The sequence below is a fragment of the Rhipicephalus microplus genome, chromosome 3, assembly GCF_043290135.1.
Source record: "Rhipicephalus microplus isolate Deutch F79 chromosome 3, USDA_Rmic, whole genome shotgun sequence".
NCBI lineage: Eukaryota > Metazoa > Arthropoda > Arachnida > Ixodida > Ixodidae > Rhipicephalus > Rhipicephalus microplus.
Window position 1 is genome coordinate 251,522,006 of NC_134702.1, and position 24,802 is coordinate 251,546,807.

The 24,802-nt window shown below is 49.1% G+C and overlaps 1 protein-coding gene across 4 annotated transcripts in view; it reads right to left on the minus strand.

The window, feature by feature from the left end:
* Positions 1-24,802, minus strand: part of Ube4B (Ubiquitination factor E4B) — a 244,571-nt gene that overhangs the window by 188,241 nt on the left and 31,528 nt on the right. For all 4 annotated transcript variants that reach the window (XM_037420066.2, XM_037420059.2, XM_075890893.1 and 1 more), the window contains exon 5: positions 16,719-16,803. In XM_037420066.2, coding sequence (XP_037275963.2) covers positions 16,719-16,803 — 85 coding nt within the window. The remainder of the gene's footprint in view (positions 1-16,718; positions 16,804-24,802) is intronic.

The following is a 24,802-nucleotide window of genomic DNA, read 5'->3' on the forward strand; positions in this document are numbered from 1 at the left end:
CCAAGTGGATTCAGCCAAGCTGCATGAAAAGTCAACATGGCTGCCTGGGCCATCTCAGAGGGCCAGTTTGTAACATACGTGCGGGAATGGTCCCTCAGTTGCGACTTGACAGCAGGGTTTCCATTGCATTGGTGCTTGTAAGAGCTATGTCGGACCCAACAGAAAACAACCTGACATCCAGAAAAATGCGGAACCCAGGGACGCGAAAGCAGGGAATTTCTGTACAGTAGAATCTCGGTAATATGATTACGGTTTATGCGAATTTTGCGATAATACTGTTACGGAGCTCGCAAACACACGGAAGAGAGAAATGAGCGTATTTCCTATATTTACATGCCAAAGTGACGCTTCAGAGCTGCCAGTCTCTCGCGCGGCGAGTCCACTTCTTTTTCATCGAACTGTTGTCCACGACGGTAGAGCCATGCCCACTGCCTCGTAATATCACCCCCGGCGAACAAAGCGCCGTCACGGCGCCCCTAAGTCAATCAGGACTGGCAGTATAGTAGGGCTTTAGGCGCGACACATGAACAACATCAGTAGATGGTGTAGCAGAGGATGAGTGCGGTTGAACGGGAGTGATGAGGTAGTCGACGTCGGTGACCTTGCGGAGAACTTTGTAGGGTCCTGTGTATCGTGGGAGGAGCTTCTCGCACAAACCTTCACGTCGATACGGCGTCCAGAGTAGGACAAGAGAGTCATCAGGGTAGTCAACGTCGCGGTGCGAGTCATCGTAGCGGACTTTTTGTGCGGCCTGAGAAGCACTGAGCCGAGTGTGCGCGATTTGGCGAGCGACGCGGGCTCGAGAAGCAGCGTCCTGCGCATAGACCGTTGGTTGGATAGTAGCAGAAGGAAGGAGTGTGTCGAATGGCAACGCAGGGTTGCAGCCGTACAAAAGAAAGAATGGAGAGTAGCCGGCGGTGTCATGTCTTGACGAATTATATGCAAATGTAACGTAGGGGAGCATTGCGTCCCAGTCACGGTGGTCAGCAGAGACGTACATAGACAACATGTCTGTAAGAGTTCGGTTGAGACGCTCCGTGAGACCGTTAGTCTGGGGATGGTAGGCAGTAGTAAGGTGATGTTCGGTAGAGCAGCTCCGGAGGATTTCGTCGATAACTTTTGCGAGGAAGCAGCGGCCCCGATCCGTCAAAAGCTGGCGCGGAGCTCCATGCCGCAGAATGACGTCATTTAGGAGAAAGTCTGCGACGTCTGTAGCGCAGCTAGTTGGCAATGCACGAGTTATCGCGTATCTGGTCGCATAGTCGGTTGCGACAGCGATCCACTTGTTGCCTGACACGGACGTCGGGAAAGGTCCGAGCAAGTCGAGGCCGATGCGGAAGAATGGTTCCGGGGGAATGTCGATAGGTTGGAGCAGGCCAGCCGGACGGAGAGCAGGACGTTTCCGACGCTGGCAGCGCTCGCAAGCAGCGACATAACGGCGCACAAATTTATACATGCCAGGCCAAAAGAACCGTTGCCGCACGCGGTGATAGGTGCGTGAAAAACCCAGGTGTCCCGCCGTCGGTGCGTCATGCAGATGTTGAAGAATAGTGGCACGCATGTGTTGGGGAATAACTAACAAATATTCCGGGCCATCAGACTTCATGTTGCGACGATACAGAATGTCGTTGCGAAGGACATATTGACGGAGAGAAGGGTCGGAATGTCCTGAAGATACTCGCTGAATGACCTTCTTGAGGGTTGCGTCCCGGCGCTGCTCTGTGCCGATGTCGTGCAAATCAGATATGGCGAGCACACAAGAATCGCCTTCATGGACAGCGAGGCTAGTAGGGTCCACCGGATAACGCGAGAGACAATCAGCATCTTGGTGCAACCTGCCCGACTTATAAATTACGTCGAAGTTATACTCCTGGAGACGTAGAGCCCAGCGACCTAGGCGGCCAGTTGGGTCCTTGAGCGACGACAGCCAACACAGAGCGTGGTGGTCCGTAATAACTGAAAACTCGCGGCCATACAAGTAGGGGCGAAATTTCGCTACAGCCCAGACCAACGCAAGACACTCGCGCTCTGTTATCGAATAGTTTCGCTCAGATGTGGAGAGAAGGCGGCTGGCATACGCAATAACACGCGTTTGGCCTCCCTGGTGTTGAGCGAGGACGGCGCCGATTCCGTGAGCACTGGCGTCTGTGCGTACTTCAGTCGTCGCAGACGGGTCAAAGTGAGCCAGTATTGGTGGTGAAATGAGCAGGTCGATCAGCGTGGAAAACGCAGCTGCTTGGTCTTGGCCCCACGAGAAGGGCACGTTCTTTTTGAGAAGATCAGTTAGTGGTCGTGCAATTGTAGCGAAATCGCGTATAAAGCGGCGGAAGTACGAGCATAAGCCCACAAAACTCCGAACATCTTTGGTTGAAGAAGGCAGAGGGAAATTCTTGACAGCGCTAATCTTGTCAGGGTCAGGTCGGACGCCAGCAGCACTTACAAGATGACCAAGGATCGTGATTTGTTGTCGGCCGAAATTGCACTTTTTCGAGTTCAGCTGGAGTCCTGCTCGACGAAAAACGGCTAAAATGGTCGACAAACGAGTTAAGTGAGTTTCAAATGTTGGGGAAAAAACAATCACATCGTCGAGGTAGCAAAGACAGATGGACCATTTATAACCACGAAGAAGAGAGTCCATCATGCGTTCGAACGTTGCCGGGGCGTTGCACAGCCCAAAAGGCATAACCTTGAACTGATAAAGGCCGTCCGGTGTGATGAAGGCAGTCTTTTCTCGGTCTAAGTCGTCGACAGAAATTTGCCAGTAGCCCGAACGCAGATCAATAGATGAGAAGTATCGCGCACCATGAAGGCAATCAAGGGCGTCGTCGATTCGTGGCAGCGGATATACGTCTTTGCGGGTTATCTTGTTCAAGGCACGGTAGTCAACGCAAAATCTCCAGCTGCCATCCTTCTTTTTCACTAAAACAACAGGTGACGCCCATGGACTTGAAGAGGCCTCTATGACTCCTTTGGAGAGCATTTTCTCGACTTCTCGTTGTATGACCTGGCGTTCGGACTGGGAAACACGATACGGTCGCCGTCTAACAGGATTAGCATCGCCGGTATGTATTTGATGACGCACGAAGGACGTTTGACCTAAAGGGCGGTCATCGAAGTCGAAAATATCTCGGTAGGTAGTCAGAACGTGGTGAAGTTGCGCCAACTGACAGGGCAGAAGATCAGGGGCGATCATCATCGTGATTTCGTCGCTAGGTGCGTTTGCTCGGCTGGCTGCAGTATGGGACGAACAGTCTTCAGGGTCCAATGCCACGATGCTACATGCATCAAGTGGGGAAACGTGGGCTAACGAAATGCCTTGCGGGAGAACTTGGGTCGAACTACTGAAGTTAAGGAGCGGAAGCTGAACGTAGTTGTCCACAATAGTCACGATTGTATGCGGCACAGCAACACTTCGAGCCAAGAGCACATCCACCAATGGAGACACTATGTAGTCACCGTCAGGAAGAGCTGGTGATATCGTTAAGGCAACACACGTGGTGGCTTGCGGTGACAGCCGAACATAATCAACAGCGCACAAGCGGTGTGACGGTGAGGACGGCACAGGTCCAAGTCGAGGCAGTTCAAGTTGAAGAACGCCGGTTGCACAGTCGATGAGAGCAGCATGGGTGGACAAGAAATCTAAACCAAGAATTAGGTCATTTGGGCACTGCTCAATAACTGCAAAGAGAACAGATGTGGGGTGATCGGCGATAGTGATGCGTGCTGTGCACATTCCTGTGATGGCAAGACTTCTTCCGTCGGCGACACGAATAACGCCAGGGGCAGCCGGTGTGAGCACTTTCTTCAGGCGGCGACGAAGTCGGGCACTCATCACAGAAATATGCGCCCCAGTGTCAACAAGTGCAGAAACAGTCAGGCCGTCAACGTCGACGTCGATCAAATTTCGTCGTGTCGGCAGTACAAGGAGAGGATTTGAGGTCGGTACCGAGGATGCAGCTTCACCTCCAAGAGCTGCACCGCTTAGTTTCCCTGGTGAGAATTGAGCGGGGAGGTCGGGCGTCGTCGTAGAGGAGAAGGGGACGACGGGCGACGTCCTGGCGGCGAACGAGACTGGTGACGTCGAGGCGACGGTGAGCGGCTGTGCTGCGTATCAGGGGCATCGCAGGCGTAGGAATCGACGGGCAGAGGCCGGCGGTAGTTGTCGGCGATCGGCTCAGGAGGTTGGAAACGACGGTAGCTATCGGTGCGGCGAGCAGTGTTATACTGGTTTCGGGACGAAGACCAATGGTTGTGGCAATACCGTGCGACGTGACCTATGCGGCGGCAGTTAAAGCAGATCGGCCGATCATCCGCAGTTCTCCATTCGGCCGGATTGCGAGAGCGTGGATAAGACCTTTCTTGGGGTGGTGACCTGGGGCGAGGCGGCGACCTTGAACGGAAGCCAATTGGTCGAGACTGAGCAACGGCGCAGACATCGAAGCCCAAATTGCTCAGTTCTTCCCGCACAATCGACTGTACCAAGCAAACCTGAGGTACTTGCAAATCGACGTGGCCGTTGGCGGGAAGAGTAGGTGTAATTGCTTCGATTTCCCGCCGGACAATTCGCGTAATTTCAGACGCTGGTGAAGACTGCCGATGGGAGGACAGTCCATCTTCGCAGGAGGACGTCGCTGCGGTGTTCGGCAGTCGAGTAAATGATCTTGAAATCCGCCTGCTTTTGGCCAGTTCAAAACGCCGGCATTCCTCAATAATTTCGTCGACGGTCGCACAGTTCCGGCACATTAGCAGGTTGAACGCGTCGTCCGCTATGCCCTTGAGGACGTGGCCAACCTTGTCAGACTCCGACATGTCGTTGTCAACTTTACGACATAGAGCCAGCACGTCCTGTATATATGAGATATACGGCTCTGTGGACGTCTGAGCACGTATAGACAACTCCTTCTTTGCAGCCGCCTTTCGACCGATGGGCTTCCCAAATAAGTCGCGAAGCTTTTCCTTGAAGGTGTCCCAACTGCCGATCTCCTCCTCATGGTTCTCGTACCAGACTTTGGCCGTGCCTTTCAGGTAAAACAGCACATTGGCCAGCATAAGAGTCGGATCATACCGGTTGAGAGCACTGGTGCGTTCGTAGTCGGCTATCCAGTCGTCGACATCAACTTGGTCCGTACCGCAGAACGTTCCAGGATGCTTCGGCTGCGTCAGCACGTACGTGGGTGGGGGTGGGGCCAGTGGAGGCGTTGCCGTGGATGGTGCGGGCGTCGCCGAGGCCGATGGAGAGGTGGCCGTGGGATCAGTCCCGTGTTCCATCACGGAAACTCCGATTTGACGACCACTGCGGAGCTCCGTTGTATGGCGCTTCGTTACCCAGCACTCCCACCAATTTGTTACGGAGCTCGCAAACACACGGAAGAGAGAAATGAGCGTATTTCCTATATTTACATGCCAAAGTGACGCTTCAGAGCTGCCAGTCTCTCGCGCGGCGAGTCCACTTCTTTTTCATCGAACTGTTGTCCACGACGGTAGAGCCATGCCCACTGCCTCGTAATAATACGAATTTCAAGGTTGTCTTGGATGTACTACATTATATAAAATAAGCAGTGATTCACTGCTACGCAAGCTGTTTCCTTAGCGACTGCGAATGATACAAATGAGCACCACACGCCAGCAGCGCAACACGGCTTATTAGTCGTTGGAAGGCCCGTTCACTCTTGGCCTCGAAGAGAGTGAATTTGACAAAACTCACCGGAATTTTCCTCGCTTTAGTGGTTGGAATTATACGCCACAAGAACGATGCAAAAAAATCAGTCTGACACCAATTCTTCTGCCACGCAATAGATTGCCTTTTTGCCTAAAGGCTTTGGCTACACTGACTGCTCTAGCTCTCAAGCCATGTGATATGAACAACCAGCCGCTAATTCAACATGACGGCAAAGACGTCAGCGCTATCGTGAACTACCCGTGCAGCACATCAAAGCTCACAGCCTCGACAAGGACATGCTTATGAAGATCTACCTGTCATAATTTGAGAGTGCTTGCCGAATGTGCTCCACCCCATTCTTATTCTTCTAGTTACTTCAATCTCGTGGTTCGGCTCTGCGGTTATTACCTGCCCTAAGTAGACATAGTCTTTTACAACTTCAAGTGCACTATTACCTATCTCGAAGCGCTGCTCCTTTCCGAGGTTGTTGTACATTACTTTTGTTTTCTGCAGATTAATTTTAAGACCTGCCTTTCTGCTCTCCCTGTCTAACTCCGTAATCATGAGTTGCAATTCGTCCCCTGAGTTACTCAGCAATGCAATGTCATCTGCTTAAATTGAGGGCGACGCAGCGAGCAATGGAAAGAAAAATGGTAGGTGTAACCTTTAGAGACAAGAAGAGAGCAGAGTGGATTAGGGGACAAACGGGGGTTAAGGATATCATAGTTGAAATAAAGAAGAGGAAATGGACATGGGCCGGGCATGTAGTGCGTAGACAGGATAACCGCTGGTCATTAAGGGAGACGCTCTAGGTGCCGACCAGTGCGGACACGCGAAGATTGGCTCCTGCTTTCAAGAATGCTTTCCTGTGGTATTCACGAATTTGTCGCCGAGTTTTTAGTCCCATCGTGTGCCTAAGTTCTCGAAATCAGCAGATACCACCTTTGTGCTGGTGAGTGGACTTTTAAACCGTTTTTGGGACATTTTTACACGGCAACGCCACCGGGGGATTTAAGCCTAACCAAGGAGGCGATTGTCGCCGATGCGCCGACCCGGCGCCAACGCGACTCAACGCTCTGCGCGTTCCAGGATCTGCAACTGAGAATGGAATACCAAGTAGATGGAGAAAACATCTCTCCAGAGGATTGCACGGAAGACATGGGTTGGAAGGAAGCCGAAACGAGACGCTCAAGGAATAAGCAAGCCGCGGTTAGCGTTCCTGCTGCCAAGGGTTCGACCAAGGCTGGCGTTGCGGGAGACGCTCGAGCCAGTCGTAGTAGGTATGACACCAAGCATACAATCGTGCGAGCTGGACGCATGCCGCCACTACCTAAGGACTTCAGCAAAATTGTGCTACGACCACGTGGAGGATTAAATATCTCGAGAATTGGCACTGGAGCTGTGGCAGACGCGATAGTACTGGGGGCCGGCGTCAAAGAAGAAGAGGCCATGCAGGACATCATTTGTTCCAACTTGCAGCAGAACATTATGGTGGCAAGCACTCCGGACCAAGACAGAGCTTCAAGATACCTCAAGGTCAAGCAAATTGACATTGGAGGCAAAGTTTTCGAGGTTAGCGCGTACGCCGCGGCACCCCACGATACTTGTAAAGGAGTGATTCGCGGGATGCGCGTAAGCGATACTCAGGACATTTTGACCCGAAAGATTGTGAACGGGAACAACCCGCTCGCGCTGCAGGCCAAGAGAATCAAGGACACCGGGACAATCATCATAGCGTTCGAAGGACACAAGGTGTTCAGGTTCGTGAGATATGGACCTTCACTTTTGCAGTGCTCCCTCTACCGCAAGAACATCGATATTTGTTACGTCTGTGGAAAGCTGGGACATCGGTCTGACGTCTGTCCGAACCCAGCTGAAACAATCTGCAGAGGCTGCGAGATCAAGAACCCAGATAGCCTGCACCAGTGCAATCCAAGATGCAGGCTGTGTGACGGTCACCATCCCACGGCAGACAAGGAGTGCAAGAACAGGTTCTTAGTGCCATACGTCGTCAGACGCAGACGTTGGGAAAGATCGCGAGCAGCCGCAGAAGCCCGGGACGCATCAATCACATCGAGTCCAGACATCAACGACAAGCAGCTTATTCCAGCCTACGGGACGTAGAGCATCCAGACTACACAAGAACAGGAAAGGCGGCCCCACTCCAGGGGGAGGTCGCGTTCCAGAAGAGGTTCTAGACCCAAGGCCCGCTCCCAATCACGGGGGCGCTCGAGTTCTCAAGGTCACCATCAGGGTCGGGGTCAGCCTGGGCGGCACCCGAATGGCCAGCTGCCTGGCGTTCAGTTCGAGATCACGGCTTCACACCCGGGGAGGACGCCTGCAGTTACTTCGAAAGGCAGCTGGGCTGAGCGAGTGCGCAACGGCGGGGCAGAGGTGATGACAGGTAAGCTGCCAGAGCATGATAAAATTGCACAGCTAGAGCAAGAAAACGCGAGACTTACAAAATCGAATGAGAGGCTATCAGCTGAGTTAAAGGAAATAAAAATTCTTCTCACTAAGCTAACCAGCGCGCAATCTTCACAGCCAATGCCTCAGCCAGTTGATGTCCTTGTGGCTGAAAACGTGGGGGACTCGAGAACCACGAAAAAGAGGGCAGTCATGGCAGAACACGTGGAAGCCAACCAAACGACCATGTCAGATATGAAAGAGGTGTTTGACACGCTCAGCAAAGTAGTAGCCAATCTTAGCGAGCAGATGGGTAGGCTACAATCAAGCGTGGCGGCACTGGAAGAGCATATGACTTTGCGCATTACAAAGGTCGAAGCATATCTGCACAACACAGCAAGGCCTCCTCATGCACCAAGCTCACCCCTTCGGCCACCAATACTAGTGGTACCAAACCTGTCGACAGGTGCAGCATCAGGCTCTGGCCGCCCATGTAATAACCATGATGGCAGCGCTACGTGAAGCATTTCGTATCTGGCAATGGAACTGTAGAGGTTACCTTAAAAAGAAGGCAACCCTGCAGCAGTATATCAGGAGCAGCCAAGAAAAGCCTCATATTATATTATTACAAGAGACCCTTTCACCGCAAGCAACGTTGCCTGGATTCCGGCCTGTAATAGGGGATACTGAAGGGAGGGGAGTCTGCACCTTCGTATGCAATAACTAACGCACGTAACCCACGACCTCAAGATAGAAGCAGGCCGGTTGGAACACGTCTTGGTAGAGATCGTGCCGGGTACTAGCAACCGTCAGAGCATTTTCATTCTTAATATATACAGCAGTCCAAAGGAACAAAAGCAAGGGTTCAAGACGGTTCTAAAGAAAGCTGTTAATATCGCCGGGGAATGTCCACTCGTCATAGCAGGTGATTTCAACGCCCCTCATCATACGTGGGGTTACAAGTACAACACTGGGAAAGGAAATCGACTTTGGCAAAGTGCCAGTGAACTTGATCTCACCCTAATCACAGACCCCAGCCTACCAACAAGGCTTGGTACATCTTGCTGCAGGGATTCCACCCCTGACCTTACATTTGTAAGGAACATCAAGAAGGCCCAGTGGATGAACCTTGCTGTAGACCTAGGGAGTGACCATTGCATTCTTGCCACTACCTTCTCCGTGGAGCGTAAAAAGCAGAGAGAATTCCACTTCACAGACTGGGATAAGTTCAGGAAGATAAGGATGGAAAGGGAACAAGATGGCCACAGACAAGGCTTGGGAGCAGTGGGTCAAACAGATTAAAGATGACATCAAATCCGTCTCCTCCACCATTACCACAGATTTTCCGGTTGAAAGAATGGATAGCCGGCTCGCTCATCTTCTTGAGGCAAAGCAAGCACTACTGAACCGTTGGAAGGGTCAGCGCCTGAACTGAAGACTGAGGAAGAAGATAGCTGAGGTAAACAGATCAGTCGAGGAACATTGCCGCGCACTATCGAGGCAGCAATGGGACGAAATCTGCAACTCCGTCGATGGTCAGATGCGCAATGGCGAGACATGGAATGTGTTAAAGCATCTCCTCAACGAAAACACCACCAAAACAAATCAAAAGCACGTTATCGCTCGAATTTTGCATAAAGAGATAGGGCGCACTACAGAACAGCAAGTTGTCCAGCAGCTCGTGCATAAGTACCTCCCAATCAAAAGAGGATTGGCACCACCAAGTAGACAGTACCAGGGCACGCCAAATCCAGGTCTTGAGGGCGACTTTAACATCGAGGAGATCAGAAGAGCCTTGCATGATCTCAACGGCAGGTCGGCCCCCGGCCCGGACGGTATATCAAACAAGGCCCTGCGTAACCTTGATGACGATTCAATTGAAACCCTCAGGGATATGATCAATTCAGCATGGAAAGAAGGCAGGGTGCCAGAGCAGTGGAAGCTGGCCAGCACGATCCTTATTCCTAAGCCAGGAAAGCCCCCTAACTTGGACAACATGAGGCCAATATCCTTGACATCATGTATCGGCAAGGTCGCAGAACATGCCATACTGCACAGGATAAACAAGTACTTGGAAGATAACGACATATATACACACAATATGGTTGGATTCAGGGCAGGGCTATCCACACAAGATGCATTGAAGCTTATCAAACACCAGGTCATTGACAATGAAACCAGAGACGTGAGAGCCATTCTGTGCCTAGATCTAGAAAAAGCGTTTGACAACATCTACCACTCATTCATACTCGAAGCAATTTCCAAGCTTGGTCTAGGGAAAGCCTTCTATGACTACGTATGGTCCTTTCTTACAGATCGGAAAGCCGTGATGAAGATTGCAGATATCGAGACCGCAGCAATCGAACTAGAAGCAAGGGGCACGCCACAAGGGGCAGTGATTTCACCAATGCTGTTCAACATAGCCATGATTGGACTGTCAAAGAAATTATCGAGCATTGAAGGATTGAAGCACAGCATTTACGCAGATGACATTACCATCTGGTGCACAGGTGGAAGCGAGGGGCAGATTGAGAGCGCTCTGCAAGAGGCGATTGACACCGTAGAAGACTACCTTCGCCCTTCCGGGCTCAAGTGCTCCTCGAGTAACTCAGAACTTTTGCTTTATCGGACTGCACGCCGGGGACCGAAGCCCAGGGGATGGAAGCCGTTAAACCAGATAGACATCCACCTCCGTACAAATCAAGGGGATGCCATTCAGAGGGTCGACTCCATCAAAGTCCTGGGAATGCTGATAGAGTCTACCGGCGCCAACAGCAAATCTATAGCCAAGTTAACTCAGAAAACAGACAGTGCGGTGCACCTCATACGCAGAGTGGCCAACAAAAGAAATGGGATCAAGGAAGACAACCTTATCAGGTCGATGCATGCGTTTGTTCTAAGTCACTTCACATACGAGGCAGCAATGCACAACTGGTCAAGAGCAGAGTCCGAGACACTGAATGTGCTCCTCAGGAAAGTTATCAAGATGGTCCTGGGCCTACCCATACATACCAGCATCGAGCGTCTGCTTGAGCTGGGCATACACAACACGCTCGAAGAAATAGCAGAAGCCCAAGAGAGAGCACAGTTTGCAAGGTTATCTACCACAAGGTCGGGGAGAATGATCCTGCAGGAGCTGGGCCAACACCCAATAGCAATCAGACGCAATTACAATGATATCCCTGACAACATCAGGGAGACTATCACGGTATCTCCTATACCGAGAAACATGCATCCAGAACACAACGTCGGAAGAAGAGTAGCGAGGGCTAGGACTATACTTCGTCAAGTCTCAAACGAGGAACGAGGGGTCGTATTTGTTGACGCAGCTTCCTACGCCAATGGGAAAGCGTTTGTGGCAGTGGTAGTCGATGGGGCTGGCCATGTCGTCAACTCAGCGACGGTCAGGACGAAAGACCCAATCATTGCGGAACAAGTGGCCATCGCCTTAGCACTCAAGATGGATAACATTGAAGTCGTCTACAGTGATTCCATGGCAGCACTACGGGCGTTCGCCAAGGGGACGGTCTGTGAACAAACGCTGAAAATACTGCAAGGCAAGAACATAACACATCATCTTCTGAGTTGGTTCCCAGCTCACCTTGGACAAATCAACGATTCCCCTCCCAATCTCAACGAAGCAGCACACGAGGCGGCGCGAGAACTCTCCAACCGCGCCTCCCCGGGGATGCGTTCTACCGGTGAAGGGGATAACCGGGAAATTCTTACAACATATAACGAGCTCACTAAACATTTCTACCTGTCTAGAAGGATTTTCCCTCCACCTCACAAAAATCTAACCCGGCCCCAAGCACTTACATTAGGGCTTTTGCAAACGCGGATGTACCCTACTTTGAAAATGTTACACATCATGTACCCTGACCTATACCCAAGTAATCTTTGTCCACATTGTGAGGAAATAGCTTCATTAGAACACATGCTCTGGCAGTGCACCAAATTTGCTCATTTATCGCACATCACCTCTGCCAGATGGGAGGCGGCAATCCGCAGCTCGTCCTCGGCAGATCAGCTCTGGGCTGTCCACCAAGCCCGCGAAGCAGCTGAGGAGCTTGGCATCTCAGTCCCCACGTGGGACTGCCCGCAACACAGTGATCTGTGTTTTGGAGGACCAAATAAAAGTTTATCCAATCCAATCCAATTAAGGGTAACTAACTGGATTCCTAGAGAAGGGAAGCGGGTTAGGGGGAGACTGAAGGTTAGGTGGGCAGATGAGATTAAGAAGTTTGCGGGTATAAATTGGCAGCAGCAAGCACAGGACCGGGTTAACTTGCGGAACATGGGAGAGGCCTTTGTCCTGCAGTGGACGTAGTCAGGCTGATGATGATGATGATTTCAGTCAAAACAACTTGCGTGTGTCTTCCTGGGACACACGTAAACGAATGGGACGGCGCAGCTGGGTGCCGCAAAAGCGGTAAAAGCGTGGGTCAGAGCTTTGCTCACTACTAGATTCTTTTGACAGGAACGCCAAAACGCGTCTGGCCCCTTTTTATTGCGATAGCGATTATATGGACAGTCCAGACTGGGTGTTTTTTTTTTTTTTTTTTTTTTTTTTTTTTTTTTTTTGCCGTCACGACCGTCGCCGCCCTTCACAGTATATGTATACGTATCTATTTATATGAACACATGAAGAAAAAAGCCACCCGCGCTCGGTGCCGAGCTCGTCGTAATGCACCGGGGCGTGCTTATCTCTCACATGTACTTTGCCCCATGGATGGATGCCTGTGCATGTGCGCTTATCTTTTGGTGGGGGAATCGTGTGCCTTCGGCTTTTCACTGAAACGAAAGCGTTAGTTGCCGGGCCCACAAAGGTGACTTTGGTCTCTGCACAGGCCCCTTTTGCGAAAACAGCGCGCTTTTTAAACACAGCGAGGTATAACAACTGGGACACTTGCTAGTTTGTACTCATTTGTACCTGTGATTACATATAGTGCATCGTTTTTGTTTAAACAGCGCGTTACGTGCCGAGCTGTAAACTATGTTAGTTCATTCTCGTCCTGCGAGTATCATTTTCGTGCGTCATTTGTGCGAGAGCAGCGCGCTGGACGTTTTCGATCTGCTTGCCGTTCTCAGCGTTACATTCAAAGTTGTTGCTGCCGCATTTATTGTTTTGCCCTTGCGGCAAAACAAACTTTTTTTTAGGTATTTACTGCCTTTACCCTCCGCTGCGTGCCCTCTGAGCTCGTAGATGGCTATCACGTCGCCGCGAACGCGGTTTTGTGCGCGGCGGTCGCGGCAAACAGTAGTTTCTTTTACCATGCCCGTGCGCTTCGCTGCGCACGCGCCTTAAAACCTAAGTCATTTTATGCCATGTAGGATAGCATCTGCCGCAGTTTTGTCCGCAGAGTTTGAGGAAAGCAGCATTGCTTTGACTGGTAGAGTGCACACTTTCGGGGTTCTGTCAGTTACGTCGTTACCATACATGATCGTGTCAAGAGCGACCGCGGTTTCGTCCACAGCGGTTGTGGCAACGACAATCACATGCACTGTAGAAGACAGTGCGTGAGCCGGCCGCACAAGTACTTCCGAAGCTCCGAGTACGCTGCTCTCGGCCTTAGTTCGACAGTTTCCGTACGAAATTTCGTATCACCTGCCGCGATTATAAAATGTGTTCAGAGCATTCGAATTGAGGCCCAATAAACATAATAAAATTAGGCTGGTGAATTTCAAGAATTCGTATCTGCCGCGGTTTCGCATCACTGAGATTATACTGTACGTTTACATGAACGCCTCTTATACTCATTCATAATAAAATGGAGTAGGTCTAAAAAGCTTGGAGTGGATTGAACTGCTTTTTTGTCAATGCGGCCAGATCACGCACACAAATTTCGATTTCCGGGAGATTTTTATGACAACTGCACAACTGGAAAAAACGGTCGAAATTCGGGAGCCTCCCAGCCAATCTGGGAGACTTAACAGGTATGCTGATAACACTGGAAGCAGAAGAAGGTGCACCAACAGCGAGTCGGCATGCCTTAACATGTTTCGCTTTTCACTGCAGGCTGAATTCACTACTGCCGCTATGTTTGCTCATGTCGTTTCTGCTGGCGTATCTTCAGAAACAATGTTTGTAATGGTGTAAACTGTTTCTTTTCAGTGCTTTGTGTGCATAACTAGAATTGGGTACGAACTTTAATGTTCAAGAAATGGCCAAAATGAAATTAATTCTCAAGTGGCAATGGCGGCGGTTTATGACGGTCGCGGACATGGTTTTTCGGTCTCTCTGGCATTTTCGCTTGAATTTTTCAGGACTGATTATTTTTATGTCGACTTAGCGGTGCAATTATCTGGCCACATAAACTGCGAAGTGAGTTAAGTTCAAATGAGTTTTGCTGCTTTCTCTCCCATTGATGCCCCGCGCCAGCAGCATGAGTGAGTAAACCGCGCCACTTTATTGACAGACTGTGAAGGCAGGAAAGTTCAGAAGAACATCATGTAGTAATTTTTTCAGCAAGTAGTAGACTCCAATAAAGTTCTTGTTCATCTTCAACATCAGGTTTCACTTGTTTTCATGTGATACCAATTCGGGATCATACGAATATTTTGTGTGCTCCCTTTGAATTTGTATCATCGAGATTCTACTGCATTAACTTTTTCTAAATACAGTATAACCTCGTTACAACAGATCTGCTTGCAACGGACATACCAACTGACATCGTTATGCCGACCTCCCTATTTGTTCTAATTGATTGAGCTTCGTTTGCTAAGGATGCTGGTACCAGACATTCAGTTATAATTGACTAAGATGTCAGGTCAGGGAGGTGGTCAAAAACCCTTTATAATGAACTTTTCACCAACAGATATCACAAACTCAATAACTTACGACTTCAAAGATCGCTTAGCATACTTCAGAGATAGAAACCGTGCACCGTGAATATCAAGATACCGATTTAAGAAGAAAAGCTGCTGATAACCAGTGTGTTAATGATCAATTATGCCTAGCTATGACAACAAAAAATCTGCACACAGTATGCATGGTCTTGCGTTTTGGGGCACTGAAGTAAAACACAACTGCCATTGCCGCTCTGAGTCGTCAATGCATGGTGATCTTGGCCGCAAGGTCCGCTGCCGATGCACAAAATGACAATTCGCAATTATGAGGGCCCAACTGGCGATGTAATATACCTCTTCCTGTTAGCAAACAGTGTGACGTCACTGCGAGCATCGCGCTCACCAATTTCGCCCTCGGCGCAGGAGCTGATTGCCAAGAAAGTTCCGCCGACGGGATCTTTCTGCATAGCATGTAGAGCTGCGTCTGTCTGCATTCCTCTGAGAGAATTCTCGGCGAATTGTTGTTTTCTTAAAGCCACTGTGATGATCTCATTTTCTTTTTTTCCAGAATGAACAGTACCATGAGTATGCAGCATGATTTCTACCACAGTTCACACAGTGTGACGGTTCTTTGCAGTTGTCAAAATTGTGGCCTGACAATCCATATTGTGCACAAGTTTGGTGACCAGGACAGCTTTGCGAGCAGTGGCCATTTCTCTGACATGGAAAGGACCGGCGGTAGTTAGGAATATATGGCCACACGGAAGTCTTTGTATACACGATTTGAATGATTTTTGGCAGATCGCTCGAAGCAAACGTCAATATTGTTTAGTTGGTGTTTCCTTACTGCCTCTTTTTTATTTTATTTCGCTGTACAATGGTCACGTTCTGGCTCTTGCATCCTTCCATCCAGAAGTTCAGTTTTGGTCAGGTCAAGCAAATCTGCGTCCGATACTACCCCACGAGCTGAGTTCATAGACCTGTGCAGTATAATACTCATTGATGTGTCGTTAAAAGTTGAAAGACAGTTCAACTTTTCAAACTGGTCTTTTTCTCGCATATCAAGAAGCAGATCTCTGCTGGCCAATTTGGTAACCTTGTACCCGGCACCGAGAGTTTCTGTTAGACACCTAGCACCTACGAAGGGGGATACAGTTCTGGCTAGCTTATTACTATTCTTGCAGTGTATAATATGGAAGTGAGGGAATATTTCTCTTCACAGGTTGAAACAATTGAAGTCTTTGGTGCGTACCCGCTTTGAGGAGGCACAATCACTAAGCAAGGGGAATGCTTTATATATGCTTGTCGTATGTTGTTCAGCAGCATTGGCGGGCACCCACCACGGAGCAGAACGAGAGGACGCTGCGAGTTTGCGGATGCTGAAAGCTCACAGATGCTAGCCATACAACACCGTCATAAGTTAACCCGATGCGCCTAGACCAAGGTAGGCTATTTGCACAGGGTGAACCCTTGCCGCCAGGAGAAATCGGAAGTAAACAGAAGGAAGAAGTTGACAAGATAAAAAGTGAGAGATAAAGACGAATATGAGGGGGGGAGAGATTGAAAAAGGCAACTGCCGATTTCCCCTGGGTGGGTCAGTTCAGGGGGGCCGTCTACGTGAAGCCAAGGCCAGAGGGGTTTGTTGCCTCCGCCGGGGGGCCTTAAAGGTTTAATCACCCGTCAGCAGCTCGACCCCCGGAATCCCCTTGTCCCTGCACACGGCTCAGCCACGCACGGCTAGGCGTGAGAGGGAGTCAAAACTCCCCCGTTAGCTCGGGTCCATAGTGTCGCTACGCACCAAACGCTTGCTTGCGCAGACGCCCCTGCAGGGGTCACGAAAGTGTTAACAGCAGTGAAAACTTACTCGCGTGTTGGTCCTCTCTTTTTGGCCAGCACGGTCGTAGCAGGAAAGCAGGTATTCCAGCACATGCCTGTGAGCCTCGTCCACCCTGCACATTGGTGAATAAGAATGGCATCTTTAAGCTGTGCCCAGCACCAACAGTATCCCCTGAATACTTTAGACCAGGGGTCGTGGCCTGCGTGGCAAACTTGTGCGGTTCCCGGCATGGTGTCGAACCCCCTTTCCCTTACCACTTCCTATATGAATGTCCACCCGGGAGTTTTGACCTAAAATGGTATTTGCACTTGCAACATATGCTTGATTGCAACTTTGTGATGTGCATGCTTAAGTTAAACATGATTTCGAAACACATTTTATAAGTAAGCATCCTATCGGCCCGTTCTTACGCTTTGCCGGCAATGTACTTCCCAGCCCTCCAACTATCAGTGCGGCCCCCCACAGTGCTAGCTTCAAGCAATTTGGCATCCCGCCTCAAAAGGTTGCCGACACCCGCTTCATATCAATGCCATGGTGATCATATTTTGTGAGTGCACCAGTGCCATGGCAAAGCCTCAACAAATGCATGCTCGTATAGGCATACACACACACAGGGCTCTGAAGGAGGTGCCCCCCCCCCCCACCCAACTCGGTCGAATAAATCCCCTCATTGTGTAAAGCAGAGCCACGGAAGCTTCTGACGATAAATGGGCTAGAGGAGTCGGACTGCCAAGTACTGCTGAATTCCTCCCCAGCTTGACACCCAGACAGAAGGACCAAAGGCAAGCTACTGTGAGAAGCTGCACATCAGTGCCTCATGTTTCTTTTTGCATTCACTGTGAAGCTTGTTTCCCTTCAAATTTAAACGATGGGGGGAGGGGAAAACTTAGCTCACCGTTATGAAGAACCCTGTGCATGCCTATGCCTGCTTTTCTATTCACGCTTCCCTTCATAAGCACTGTTGAAGGGTTCGTGCCACCTTGCTGGCAAGGAAATGATACTTGCTGGTTAAACTCACAAAATAAACATTTATTTACACTAACTCACAACTATGAAAAATGCTACACGACACAATTATGCAGGCACACCACTCCCATGCACACAGCAGTTCACTGCCGAATGCCCAGGCCCCGCAACGCCCACCGTTTTGAAAACCTGTGAGTTGGCCACGCACATGGCTACTAAGCAGCACATGGCACTACTAAAGCGACCTGGTGATAGGCATGGCTCCCACATCATGTAAGGACCTACCATTCGGTTAGAGAAAGGTGCTGTCGTAAGGACAGGGTCAAGGAATTTGTGCCAATGAGTCACACCTAAGCAATACAAAATTTAAAATAACTCAAGTTGACTTAAAGGCACACTGACACAATTTTTTTTTTTTCTATAGGTAGCCAACGACCAACTTATCACGGCTGGAAAGCTCGTTTGCTGAAGAGGGCTGTGGTTATTAGGAGATGGGTTTATGCTGCCCAGTCACAGCTGCAATTTCAAACATAGCTGGCTACATGAGCAGAAAAACCAGTGTGCACATGAGCACTGCCTTTTTGGCACCAAAACAAACAAACATCACGCGAGAAAGAAAAAAAAGAGGGGGAGGGGAGGTCCCAATCGCAAGCGCCAACATCGGCGTTGCGGTCTAGTGGTGGCTTGGAGTGGCCGAACACACGAGGTAGGTTTTCCGCTAAGGTGAGCCTCTCAATGGGAGAGCACAAATTCTCCCGAAACTTTGCCTCATCAAAACAACTAAATCTATTTCCATCAAAACAACTCTCGTATGTCCACCTGGGACGCACATGAACGGACGGGACTGGCGCAGCTGGCTGCCGCGAAAGCGCGGGTCAAAGCTCTGGCCTTGCTCGCTACTAGATTCTTTGGACAGGAACGCCAGAACGCTACTAACCCTTTTTTTTCTTATGTCTTTACTGCCTTTAATCTACCGCTGCGTTAGCCACGTGCCCTCGGAGCTCATAGATTGCTGTTGCGTCGTCGCTACCACGGCTTTGTGCACGGTGGTTACGGCAAACTGTAGTACTGTTTTTAATCCGTGTGCGTTGGCTGCACATGTGCCTTCAAAACTAAGTTGTTTTATGCTATCTATCTATGATCGCATCTGCCGCGGTTTTGTCCACAGAATTTGCGGAAAGCAGCGTTCCTCTGACTGGGCGAGCATTGGACGTACGCACACTTTCGGAGTTCTGTCAGTAGCGTCGTCCCCATACATGATCGTATCAAGAATGACTGCGGTTTCGTCCACAGCGGTTTTGGCAACAACCACACGCAGTGTAGAAGACAGTGCTTGTGCTGGTCGCATGCGTACTTTTGAAGCTTCGAGCATGCTGGTCTTGATCAGCTTTCGTTCGACAGTTTCGGTACTAAAGGTAATATCACACGCCGCGATTAGGAAAAAGTGTACAAAACATTCAAAACTTGACTCAATGAACACAGTGGAATTCGGCTGGGAAATTTCTTGAATTCGAATTTGCCACGGTAATGCATCACTGTTTGATGAACAGCTCCTAAATTGGTTTAAGATAAAATGCGGTGGGTTTGCAAAAAGCCTGAAGCGGACTGACCAACATTTTTGTCAATGCAGTCAGATCGCGCACAGAAATTTCTATTTCTGGGAGATTTTCATGACAATCATACAAATGGAAGAAACGGTCAAAATGCAGAAGTCTCCTCCACAATCCAGGAGGCTTGGCAGGTATGAAGATATAAATGTGCATGACCCCCGAAAATGCAGTATGATGATGATATATGTTGTTTTATGGCGCAAGGGTCATTGATGGCCAAAGAGCGCCAAGAAATGATATCGGATCGGAGCAATGGTTATGTTAAATGGCTGTAAAAGGGCCTAAGATTCTGCACTCTAAAGGTGCGTAAGACATTATTTTTTAAAATCATGACAGTGAAGTGAAGCATGCCTGGTGATAATGAGTCTTAAGTTATCATGACACCATTGAATAGGAGTGTTATATTAGCACCGATACCTCGCCAGCGCCCTTAGTCCCAAGGGCCGGGAGACAGGTGCTCTCTTTGGATGTAGCATCCGCAGCAGCAGCCTCTTTTCAGAGGCCATGCTACCGATCACTTGAGTAGATAACATGGAAAGTATTTACTTCCTTTAAGAATGCATTCAATGCATTATATTTAAAAAGAGGTTCGCTACCAATAAACATAGCTGGATGAAGGGGTATGTGTTCCTTGTACGCTAGTAGAAAATATTTTTCCCTGTAAGCCTCTAGCTCAGAGCATTCAAGGAGTATGTGGAGTACGGTAAGTAGACGGCCACATCTGTGACAGCTAGGTGGGTCACCACCGGACAAAAGGTGTGTGTGCGTGCTGTGTGTGTGTCCTATTCTAAACTGACCGAGACTGACCTCTGTACGGCGCGTTTTCGACGTGGGTGGCTAGTTACCGAGGTATGGTTTGATCAAGTGTAACTTGTTATGAGTTTGTAGATCCCATAGCTTCTGTCAGTAAGCCCTGAGCTTTTTCCGTATGTTTGGTTTTAGGTCCATTATAGGGACAGCAACTGAAGAGTTGGCAGTGCTTCCATTGATTGACGTGGCGAGCTGGTCAGCCAACACATTTCTTTCAATCTCGCGGTGTCCTGGCACCCAGCACACGACGATATGTTGCTTGGAAGCATAGGCCGCGCAGAGTATTGAATAGGGGGATATAATTATAGGGTTTCTGTGTTCTTTTAGATTTTTCAATGCTTTTACGACACTCAGGGAGTCTGTGTATATAACTACCCTTGGCGTATTCATGATGTGTTTAACGGCTATGAATAACGCGTAAGCCTCGTCTGTAAAAATGCTTGTGCTAATGGACAGAACGCTGGCATCCTTGATGGGCCGACCACCGCATAGGACACGCCAGTATGGGACTTGGATGCATCAGTATATTATTCTGGACAGTCATATTTATGTTGCAACTCTAAGAAATACATCCAAATGTGTATGGGGGAGGCATGCTTTGTGACAGCTACGAAAGATGTGTCACAGTCTATAACCTGCCACTGCCATGGCGGGAGCAGCAGAGCGGGGGGGCTGAGGTGGTATTCAAGCAGTGGGACATCTGTTTCTTCAGCTAGGTCTCTAACACGCAGCGAGAAAGGGCGTGCCATTGCGGGCCGATTGCAAAAAAGTTGAGAGCTGGACAGGTCGTTGATGGTGGAATTTGCGGGTTGCTCACTGTTCGCATTTACTTTAAGGAAATATATGAAGGAAGAATATGTTCTCTGCAGATAGAGTGACCTCTCGTCCGATTCCACATAAAGGCTTTCAACTGGGCTTGTTCTAAAGGCGCCTGTGGACAGGCGGATGCCTTGATGATGAACAGGGTCCAACATTTTCAGAGCGCTTGGCGTGGCAGAGTGATAGACTATTGCCCCATACTCAAGGCGTGAGCGTATAAGGCTTCTATACAGATTCATGAGGCACTTTCTGTCGCTGCCCCACGTTGTTCGTGACAGCACTTTTAGGATATTCATTGTTTTCAAGCAGTTATTTTTAAGATGTTTTATGTGCGGTACAAAGGTTAACTTAGTATCTAAAATTATACCTAGGAACTTATGTTCTGTGTTTACGGGTAGACGCTCACCCTTAACGACCACTTCAGGATCAGGGTGCAAGCATCTTTTTCGTGAAAGAAGGACACAGGTGCTTTTCTGTGGGTTCAGCTTGAACCCGTTTTCATCAGCCCATTTGGATACCTTGTTAAGGGCAAGCTGAACCTGTCGCCCACAGATCCCAAGAGAACACGATTGAAAACCTATCTGCACATCGTCGACATATGTTGAATAAAAGATATTAAGTGGGATGTACAGACGGAGAGAATTCATTTTTATAATAAAGAGCGTACAGCTGAGCACCCCAACCTGTGGCAGTCCGGTTTCCTGTACAAATGTTTGGGACAGAACATTGCTCACTCTAACACGGAATGTACAATCAGACAGATAGCTTTCAATGACACTGAACATATTACCGTGTATACCTATGTGTGAGAGGTCTCTCAATATTCCAAACCTCCACGTAGGCCTTCTCCATGTCGAGGAACACAGATAAGAAAAACTGATTATGAACAATGCCTCACGTATGTGTGCCTCGATACGCATAAGAAGGTCGGTGGTAGATCGGCCCTCTCTAAACCCGCACTGGTATAGGTCGAGCAATTTGTTTGTTTCTAAGTAGTGGAGTAAGCGGCAATTAATCAATTTTTTAAATAGTTTGCAGAGGCAGCTTATTAACGCTATAGGTCTGTAACTTGATACAGTAGAGGGATCCTTTCCCTGCTTCAAAACTGGAATTGTAACAGCCTCCTTCCAGGAGGAGGGGATCACACCTGAAAACCATATGCGATTATAAAGAAAGAGGAGGGTTTTTTTTTTAGTTTCGGAGCGTAGTTCCTTCAGCATCGCGTACATTACGTTGTCAGAACCTGAGGTAGATGTATTACAGCAGCTGAGTGCTGTTCGCAGTTCTGCTAAGCAGAATGGTTCATAATATGCCTCATTTCTTGCGGATTTTCTTTCTAACTTTTGTTTTTCTATTCGTGCTTTGTAATTCTGGAAGGTTTCGGAGTAGTGTGAGGAGCTCGATATGTGTTCAAAATGTGTGCCATGAAAGTTGGCTTGATCCTCCAAGCTTTCCCCGAGGCTATTTACTAGTGGAAGAGAATACGTTTGTTGGCCCTTAATTTTCTTTACCTTATTCCACACTTTTCCCTCATCTGTGTATGAGTTGATACTCGATATAAACTTTGTCCAGCTCTCTCGTCTAGCTTGTCGACGCGTTCTCCTTGCCTGCGATTTGACCCGCTTGAAATTTTCCAGGTTTTCTGCTGTTGGGGAATTGCAAAGCAACGCCCATGCTTTGTTCTGAGTGGTCCGTGCTTTCCTGCGTGCATCGTTCCACCATGGGACTCGCCGTTTAGAAGACATGCCGCTCGTTTTGGCAATACATTTAGATGCAGCATCAAGTATAAAAGCTGTAAAATACGTGACATCGTCATCTATGGTCAGGACAGACAGCTGAGTTCATGTCATGTGTGTAAGAGTTCTATACCCTTCCCAATCAGCTGAGTCAATCTTCCATTGAGGAACCTGCGGGGGTAGTTGATCTTTGTTCGGTGCACTCAGGATGATTGGGAAGTGGTCACTCCCATAAGGGTTTTTAAAAACGTTCCACTTAAAAACAGGTAAAAGGGACGGTGATGGAATGCTAAGATCTATGGAGGAGTACGTGTTGTTTGCAAGGCTAAAATACCTAGGCTCCTTTATATTTAAAAGACATAAACTAGAAGAGAAAAGGAGCTGCTCAATGAGACGTCCTCGCGCATCACAGTGAGCATCGCCCCACAGGACATTGTGTGCATTAAAATCACCTAGAACCAGAAACGGCTCAGAGAGTTCATCTATTAATGATTCTAGATCACGTCTGTGTAGCTGTTGATGCGGTGGTATGTACACAGAACATATGGTAATGAGTTAATTAAAAAGTACAGCTCGAATGGCCACTGCCTCAAGGGCCGTTTGGAGCTTCAAATGCTGGCATGCTATACTTTGATCAGCTATAATGGCCACACCGCCAGATGGTACGACAGCATCCTCCCGGTCTTTTCAGAAAATAATATATTGTCGTAGGAAGTCCTTGTGCTTGTGAGTTAAGTGCGTTTTTTGCACACATAGCACTTTCGCGTTAAACTTACTCAGAAGTTCTTGGACGTCATCTAAATTTCTAAGTATTCCCCTTACGTTCCACTGTATGATTTTGTCCATAGTGGACCAAAAGGAAAAAGTGCTGTGTGCAGAGAAGACGGAGGTTAGCTCATTTTACAGGGCCTTTGTCAGGCCCTGTAATCGGCGTTTTGTCTTTTTTGGGGCGGTCGAGAGAAGCTCGCCCTCCTTCGGCACTTCCTGCGCAGTTTGGCTTGAACTAGTGTCCATAGCCTCTTGCGAGGCACTGGACGCCCGCTCTACAGAGCGATCTTTGCGTCGCTTAGACTTCGCCTCGATCGACGAAGTCTTTGTCCGCACCGAGCTGGGGGTCGATGGGGCCCCCTTGGCCTCGTGATTGCCCTGGCTGCTGCCAGAGCTTGTAGAGGTCACTGGTGAGGACAGGCTGAATGTGGGCAGGGCAGGGCTGGCTGCTCCCTCCGTAGGGGCTTGTGGCGTTGGCCTCGGCACGCTAGGCGCGGTCCGGGCAACTGCCAAAAGCCTTTGTGGTGCCGCCGCTCGTTGCACCACTTCGCCGAAAGGTGTTTTTAGTGCCAATGATCACGAGATCCGTTGTCTTGCTTCCATGAATGTGATATTTTCCTTAACTTTTATAGTTATTATTTCTTTTTCTTTTTTCCAGGCTGGGCACGCTCTGGAGTATACGGGGTGACTACCTTCGCAGTTAGCACAGAGGACCTCGTCATGACTACATTCATCAGCACTGAGGCCGGTTGTGCCACACTTAGCCCACATCAGCTGCCCTCGGCAGCTCTGGTATGCATGACCGAATCGCTGGCATTTGAAACAATGCCTCGGGTTCGGAATGAAGGGTCGGACATGGAGTTTTATATAGCCAGTTTCGAGAGTCTCAGGTAAAGTGGTTGAGCTGAAGGTGAGTGTCAAGTGCTTTGTTGCTATTTCGTTGTTGCGTTTGATTTTGATGCGCTGGACATGTATTACACCTTGGTCCTGCCATCCATCAAGGAGCTCTTCTTCACTCAGTGTCATCAAATCTTCGTCCGATACCACGCCCTTCACTGTATGCGTGGTACGGTGTGCGCTCACAGAGATGGGGATGTTACCAAAGGCTACAAGGTGCGAGAGTTTATTGTACTGTTCCTTGTCTTTCAATTCGAGAAGCAAATCTCCACTTGCCATCTTCGTGGCTTTATAACCGGTTCCAATGGACTCTCTCAAGCACTTGGCCACAAGGAAGGGTGAGACTGCTCTAGCTTTTGGAGACGATTGTTCGCAATGGAGGACATGATATTTTGGAAAGTTTCTTTGTTTTGGGGCCAAAGTAGTGAAGTTGCGTCGGTGCGTACCCTTTTCGAGGCACGACAAGTTATAGAGGGGGTCGGGGATCCCATGGGAAAATGTGGAT